General features: G+C 35.2%; 1 protein-coding gene across 1 annotated transcript; it reads right to left on the reverse strand.

Annotated features, from left to right (window-relative positions):
* Positions 1 to 6,718: 6,718 nt before the first annotated feature.
* On the reverse strand, positions 6,719 to 7,804 carry LOC149145795 (U-box domain-containing protein 14-like). The gene is made up of 2 exons (XM_089452561.1): positions 7,259 to 7,804; positions 6,719 to 7,120 (listed from the first exon to the last, which is right to left on the reverse strand). The coding sequence occupies exons 1-2, from the start codon at positions 7,802 to 7,804 to the stop codon at positions 6,719 to 6,721; spliced, it is 948 nt and encodes a 315-aa protein (XP_089308687.1).
* Between the last annotated feature and the right edge of the window lie 550 nt (positions 7,805 to 8,354).

The raw sequence follows: 8,354 nt of genomic DNA on the forward strand, positions 1-8,354 counted from the left end.
ACTCAACTTACTATATATTTCTACTCCCAGAATTTCCACAACAGTACAAACAATTCATGAACTAGAATTGTTAGAGAAAAAGATTGAAGAATTGAAAGACTTTAAATCTTCAATCATAATCAAAAACAACTCCAACATCCCAGAATCATATAAAAAACTGCAGAACGAAGAAAGAACCTGGAAACTGAGTGTTGTTCAAAAAACCTAAAGGCTTTTTGGCACAAAAAGAAACACACAGTAGAATTTCCTTTCAAGGATAAATATGAAGGAAAACCTTGTAAGATTAGGGCAATTCCCATGAACAAAGACCATAGAAATCTCTCCCAAAAATAAATCTCGCGTCTCCTGTAAAAAGGACTCGTCTGAGAATCCAACATTCCATGGAACTGCTATGGATTTTATGTAAATAAGAATTCGAATAGATGAGGGGAGTGCCGATATTTGTTATAAATTATAAACCTCTAAACTTTGTTTTAGCAGATGATACCTATCTTATTCCACGTAAAGGAAGCTTAATTGCAAAAATTGCAAGAGCCAAAATTGGGCGCCACATCTTCTAGCTTCTTCCTGAAGCTTCTTCAGGTCTAAGAGAGAAATAGCCTGAATAGACTCATCATTTACTTGAATTTGAGACACACATTCTTTTACAGTTACTCTAGTGACTACTTTAAGATGAGAGACAAACATATTTAAATATACAATGGATGTATTTATAGATGTTAAAGCCCAGCGGGTTGCAGACTAAATTTTAACTATTTCTAATTCTACAGAGTTAACTTCTCTGGAAGATGCAGACTGAAAAATATTTTCCATATTAAAGTTGTCTTCTTGTTCCCCCTATTGAAGTTCTCCCAATGAAACATATTTTCTTTCTAAATCCACTTTATCAAAACAAAGAGGTTTAAGGATAAATACCCCACAGAACCAGACTTACTCCTATTATACCAATTTTCCTTAGGTGCATGGAACCCTGCAGAGGAAAAATACTCCACTGTCGAAAAGAGAGGTAAACGGTGTCTGGAATTGTATAGACAAGTTTGATATACACCTTGTACATAAACATTTTTTTTAAGAACTCATGCTTCAACGTCGAAAAAGGTTCTAACTAAAGAAATAAAAAAGCTGGAAGAAGCCAAGTTTGTGATATGGCACACAATATTTTCTAAGTTTGATTTTCAAGTTGAGCATATCAAAAGAGAACAAAATTGCTTGCGTCACTTCCTAAGTAGAGAATATCTGGAACAAAATGACCATTTTATGGTTATAGTAAACGAATTGAATCCAAACACTGAGCAAGAAGAACTCCGAAATATTTCAAATGACACTCCTTGGCGAGTATACATAGCACAATGGATGCCAACATGGCAACTCAAAAAAACCAAGGTCATGGATGCCAACTTGCAGCCCCACATAGACTTGCAACATGTAGTGCCTGAAAGGATGATCTATCCAAAATCCAGCAAGTGTATTCATGGCATGATCTACAAAAGATCAATATTAGTAACTAATTTTGCAAAAGAAGCTTTATGTGAAATCTTCAAAGGTATAAGTGTAATTTGGACCAAAGGAAGTGATAAGACAAAGGTCTATCATAAAAATTACACTACAAATAGGACACGAGACCCAAACCATTTCTCAAAATACATGTGGCCATAGAAAGATCCAAAAATATTATTTCCAGACACCATCTATAATTTCAAAGGCTATATTAATATATGGTGGGAGATTTTATGCCGAGATGAGAAAACAGAAATCCACTACACCATTTTAAAATTTGGGCCAACGTTTGTAAATCGACTTTTATGGCAAAGAGAATGGTTGAAAACTTGGTGGATGTGGTTCAGAGTCAACAAGACTGTTATGGATCCTAGATATTTTAAAAATTATACTCAAAGAGATTGCATGACATGTGCTCAAAATTCTCATGATTGCTTCCATTATCCTTGTAAAATCAGAGCATCCATAAATTCGTACTCACATGACTCGATATGAAAGACCTTTATGAGTGGACAGTTCTAGTGGATTGTGTTAACCGAGATCAAGCATCATATTGTCTTGGGAAAAACAATGATTGTTAGAAGAATTTACTCAAAGGCTCGGGACACATGTGGAGCATATGATCATCCAACTCTTGGAAGATTCCATGGTACAAACACACTAGGGACATGATTAAATATTCACGGGTTCATGTGGGCTATTGACATAAAGCATCCACAGTGTACAATAAAGTCCTCTCTCTTGACTATGACTTAGACTAGGTTATTTCTCGAGATTCCTGACAAAAATCCCCCATATCCATAAAAAGAAATTATAGTTTTGTGGGATTCCCTTAAATATTCACTTTGTATAGTTGTCCTATACTATTCCAAGACCCTAAGCACTTCTCTGACTTTTTGTGTGATTTGATCCACATCTTGGAATCATTGTACAAAACACGGGTTGTCGGAAAGTTGTCCCCTTCTCATCCTATACAAGGAGAGGAGTAAGTCTCATTTGGGCATCCAAGTTTGGAGATAGTTGAGTCTGAGTCTTAGATAAATTTCTAGCTTTGTGTATTTTGAGTCTGACAGTTATCTCCTTGCTTTGCATGTGCAAACACTCTATTCGATCTGCTTGCATCAAGGAGCAAGATCTCTTTAGAGTCAAGTTTGGAAGACTATGCATCAAGGCCTAAAAGCCTTGGTGAGAACCTGAAGTGGCTGAAATCTATAGGTAGATTCTTTAATTTTTTATATCTTCCTTAAAGATAGAATCTCTGTCAGGCTAGGAAGCCTTCAAATCTTATCTCCAAAATTTCTGCTTAACAGATGATATAATTGGTAAATTCCCCCACAGTTAATCTCTCGATTGAAAATATTGAAGATTTTCAAAATTGTAACCATCTTCTCAAATCAATAGAAAGAAATATTTCTGCATTTTATATACCCATCTGTGTCATAACTTTGACTAATACTTTTCTTTATTAGTATTGTGTTGTTTATGAGTAAAAATCTTCATATTCTGTGAGAGGAGAGGTTCGTCGGAAGTTCTTCGAGTGTCTAGGGATGTCTGCTCGTTGAGGCAAGGTGGTCGTTGAAGAGAATTAATACGTGATGCCACAGAGGTTCATGTACAGGTTCATGTATCATGACATAAGAAAGGAGATTTTGAATCAACAAGCTTCCAGAACAACAAGGAGGAATCCCCTACTAAAAAATTGATATGAAAGCCATAACTTTGGTTCTATCGGGTATTTATCCTTAAAAGTTTTTTTTCTCATAAAGTGGATTCAAATATAAAATGTGTTTCATTTAGAGAACTTCAATAGGAGGCACAAGAAGATAACTTTAATATGGAAAATCGTTTTCAATCTACATCTTCTAGAGAAGTTAACTCTACATAATTAGAAATAGTTGAAAGTCAGCCTTCAGCACGATGGGATTTACCTTCTATAAATCCATCAATTGTATATTTTCATTTGTCTATATTTCATCTTAAAGCAGTCACTAGAGTAACTGTAAAAGAATGTGTGTCTCAAATTCAAGAAAATGCTGAGTCTATTCAAACTATTTCTCTCTTAGACCGAGAGAAGCTTTAGGAAGAAGCTAGAAGACATGGAACCTCATATTTACACCTTGGTTGTATAAGATTCTCTATAAATTCCCTCACCCATAAAGGGTTAAATATATATGTGTTGTCCACTATTAAGGATCGCACACATAACAGATATACATATTCATTAATCGGAGGCATTGTTGCTTCCTTGTCAAACGACCCTGTTTGGTTTTACTCTCATCATATTTTTTATGTCTATGTGTTCGATGAATGTATAAAGGATATCTTAAAATTGCAAATCAAAACAACTAGTTTTGATATGAAGAGAAAAAAAAATATTTCAATTCATACTAGAGGGTGTTTTACACACACAAACACATTATATCCGGCAGTACTACATACTCCCAACCAAGAATCCAAATCAAGCACTCTTGTAATTACTCATGCTCATAACCAAAAAATAGAACATGACACAATTAGTTGGGAAGACGTGAGTTTTCCTGAAAATTGGGTCATAGATCTCCATGAGTCCCCAAAAATCCGAAATATTATGACTACACAAATCCAAGAAGAATCATCTTTAGCTACATTGTCTTTTCCTCAAAGATCAATTATTAACCATCAAAAAATACAAAATCTTGCCACTCCATTCAGCCAATGTCAAGTCTTAACCTTTGTCAACCTTCTAGTTCTACATCTGTATATTATTCATATCCAAATTGTTTACATGCCTTTTTATTTGAACTAGCACAAATTTTTCATTTCTATTATCTCGAAGTTAAATGTCCTCGATGTTGTTCAGTAGTCTAGCTAACAACACTTTCACATTTAGTCCTCCATAAAAATCATAATCCAGCCACAGGAGAAGCTCCACCAACCACTATTACTAATTCATGCCCAAATCCCAAATGTTCTAACACTCCTTTTCCTCATGACACCGCCATGATGATCCATGAACTTCCTTCTCTGGAAAACGAAGACCCAAGGCTTACTGAAATTTTCAGTAAAATGCATCCTCTAGGAATGCCTAGATATGGATTAGGATATATTGAATAACTTGATAGTCTAATTCCGCAATCCAAAATTGAAAACCATATCCCTCAAGACCCCAAAAAGCCTTCTATTCCAGAAATCTATAAGTTCCTCTCATTAATGGATGGATGTCCAAAACATAAAATCGACCCTGAATGCATGAAAATAATGTTAAATTGGATTGATACACTCATCCAATTCTTCCATAAGACTCTTACTAGCTTTGAATTCAAAATCTAATTTCTTTTCTATTCTTTCTATTCAAATAGAAGATTCTCTAATGAATCCTTTCAAAGCAGAAACAAAATAATTCACTTTACTCATATTATTCGGTAAAAGCATGTTAATGTGTCTCATTATATGGCAAAAGCAAAAAAGTACTCAAATAAAAAAAAATAATATAAAAATATCAATTAAATGAGTTGAGTTTCATACTTGTTAATTATAAAAAAAAATGCTAAATTTGTAACAAAGCTAACTCACAATAAATTTTGGTAAAAGCTATAGTGGACCCAGGGATTAAATTTGACAGGTGACCCTACCCGTCAAGGAATTTTTTTATGACGCTTTTTATTTTTAAACTGCCCATCATATGACTTTTAAAATTTATTTGTACAAGTTTCATCTAATTTCAAATTGTACTCATAATTGTTCAAATTTTCCATTCTTTGTTCTACCATTCAGCTCAAGTCTCATTGCTACACTTTATTTTGAGACCTGCTAATCAAATTTTTCTACAAATTTTCCAGATTGTTCAAATATTCTGAGTTATTTTTGTTTAAAATGGAAATAGTGATAAAATAGATGGGAAATATATATATAGAAACAACAAAAAGTAATATTATGAAGTGAAAAAATATATATTCATAATTACTTTCACATGAAAATAATGAATGTTAATATTGCTGCAACAAATTTGAGAAAAATAATTCACTCACACATACCATGTTTTCCATTTGAGCCACTATCATGTTAATCCCATTAAAAGAACAATAGTTGTGAAATAATTTTCAAACCAAAAACATATCTTGAATATTAATAAAACGTTTGCTCACATTTATAAAAATAAATCAATATAATGATGTGCATTTATTTATAAAAATAAATAAATATAATTATGTGCATTGTTGATTAAGGGGCACTTGGTTCTCAATGGAATAAACTTTCCACATTACAAATTCTCACTAGAATAAACTTTTCACCGTACAATAATGTGTGTTCATGTAGGGTTTCGTAACTTGGCAGGCACTGGGGAGTGCAATAGAATGTCATAGAATTATTATTATTTTACCTCAGTAAAAAAGTCTCATGGATGCCAACTGAAATATATGAATAAAGAATGGAACGCACCCCTCGTGGGGGGCGACTCAAGGGCTACCAGTTTCAAAATCTCAGGATGATCAAATCGACCTCTGTTTTCCTTAATTACAAGTCACACTGGTCTGAATACACCCTTTGAATTCAAAGTTGCTCCAGAGAAGCCAGAAATTTTCAATTCCGTTGAAGATTTGGTCGTGGTGGGAAAAGCCACACTGGACATTACTGTTTTATAAATTGAATCTTTTGAAAATGGGGGGAGAGATTTTGGTGTTTCTTTTCCCAAAGCAAAGAAAATGAAATTTTCAATTCCGTTGAAGATTTGGTCATGGTGGGAAAAGCCACACTGGACATTACTGTTTTATAAATTGAATCTTTTGAAAATGGGGGGAGAGAATTTGGTATTTCTTTTCCCAAAGAAAAGAAAATGTTGAAAGGCCAAATGGCATGGTCTTCGATGTGCTGAAAAAGCTTTGATTCCAATGATTTTATAAATAAAATAAGCAATTCAGAGATGACACAAAATAAAAAATCATGGGCAATGGGGAATAAGTAACCCAGACAAGCTTGATGGCCCGGGTTTCCTGTTTTTTATTGGGCCTTGCTCCTATGTATACTTGATTTACTTCGATAGAAAACCGTAACCAACTGCTAAATCCCAGGACCAGCCTTAACAATGTTCTAAAATTTTAGCACGTACACGAAAAGTTCTTACCTTGTTGCTATCCTATCTTGCAAGATAACATAAGCATTCCATTGCTTTGAGTGGAATTGACTCCCATTGAGATGATGTTAATGCTAATAGTCTGGGGATCAAATTTTTCTCTTCAATTATCTAACTGAAGGAGCTCCTTTCCTGGCATAAATTACTGAGCTCTACGAGGGCTGCCTCTATCTCTTCATCACCGCCTCCTCTAGGCGAGACCAATGTCTCTGCTGCATTTTCTAATCTGAATTTTCCATTGTTCTCCTTCCACGCCTGTATGAGCTCCCTCAGACTGTGCCTAGGAGTCAAATTCTTAGTCGTGAGCTCGTATTTCTTGATAGGGCATGTAGTGTTGCCACTCTCAAACCACTTTTCGATGGCAGATCTTTCATAAGTAATCCCCAACTCCAAATTCAATGGATCCTCCATTATTGTGTCCTCCAGTGGGAAACAGAAATGCGAAGGCGCAACAGACTGGTAATCAGGAGAAGAGAATGGAGCAGAAACAATACCAGGCCTACCTAGAAATTCCTGTATTTGATCAAGCATGCAAGCCTCGGCCCTCTGTTTCTCATTCTCGAGGTCTTCCTTCTTCTTTCTTACAACTTCAATCTCAGACTATAGAAACCACTGGTCTGTGGGCACACCCATGGCGTTGGCCACCTGTACAATTAACTGCAACACTTGCTGGTTGTCACTGTGCATCTCTTTCATTTCTTTCTCAATCTCACTTGCAAGGGACTCGCTTCCAACCTCCCCCTGGAACTCTGCATTCCTCATGGTCTCACACAGAGCAACTGTTTTCTCCTTGATCTCGAGTGAAACGTCCAGAGTAACAATCCTGAGAGCATTCAAAGACCGTTCTATTCCTTGAGTGATTTCCTTCATTTCATCTGGCAGAATCCTGCACTTGAGAAACAAATACATCCAGCTCCCTGAAGTATATGTGTTTATGAGCTTGGAGGCATTGTTTAGCTGTGTTTGCAGGTCTTCAAGCGAAACTCTTAGAGAGTTTAAAGACCCGTGAATGTTTCTCTGCCACAACTCTAAGAGAATGGGCTCTATTTTGTTTAAATGGCTTGAAAACTCTCTGAAACTCCTCTTTGCAAACAACACCTTGTGCGCTGCAATGCTTGTGTCTTTTATTTGCAACAATAACCTTCCTATCAGATCACTGGTAATGTTTATGCCTATTGAAGCCAGCGTGCCTGTCATTTTGATGAATTGCTTTATGGGTCTCTCTGCCTCGAATTATATTTTGAAGGGGGTAAATAAATTCATGCTCCCCTTAAATATAGCTGTACGAATGTCCATAGCATGACTGCAAATGCCAAGGCAACTGCAAAGAAAATGCCTAGAATTTGTAGTGAGCCCGAAGTGGGTCCTCTTTGAAACTTCTTATGCCCAGCCATGTGCCGTGGTCACTGTCCTTTGTCCGTAAATGCTAAACTTGCAAGTTGCCGAAGATTATACAGTATAAAAAATATATAACGCAACTTGTAATGTTAAATATATATATATATATATATATATATATATATATATATATATATATATATATATATAATTTATAATTTTTTTTTTTTAACTTCTAATTTTTAAACATGCCCATCAATATGACGTTTTTAAAAATTAATGGCAAGTTACACATGACGTGGAGATTTGAAATTAAAACATATTTTAAGGGTAAAAACGCTAAATACGGGCATACGGGCGTCAAATTTAACCCTTGATTTCAATCCCTACGCCCAGGCGTTAAATTGAC

The sequence above is a fragment of the Pinus tabuliformis genome, chromosome X, assembly GCF_031772625.1.
Source record: "Pinus tabuliformis cultivar Carrire ecotype Pingquan chromosome X, CPIR1, whole genome shotgun sequence".
Classification (NCBI taxonomy): domain Eukaryota; kingdom Viridiplantae; phylum Streptophyta; class Pinopsida; order Pinales; family Pinaceae; genus Pinus; species Pinus tabuliformis.

Bases quoted from the DNA above. Each gene is read 5' to 3' on its own strand.
- LOC149145795 (XM_089452561.1), bottom strand. From the start codon at position 7,804: ATGACAGGCACGCTGGCTTCAATAGGCATAAACATTACCAGTGATCTG. The intron at 7,121-7,258 runs GTACAGGTGGCC...GATCAAATACAG, and splicing joins AGCAAGTGTTGCAGTTAATT to GAATTTCTAGGTAGGCCTGG.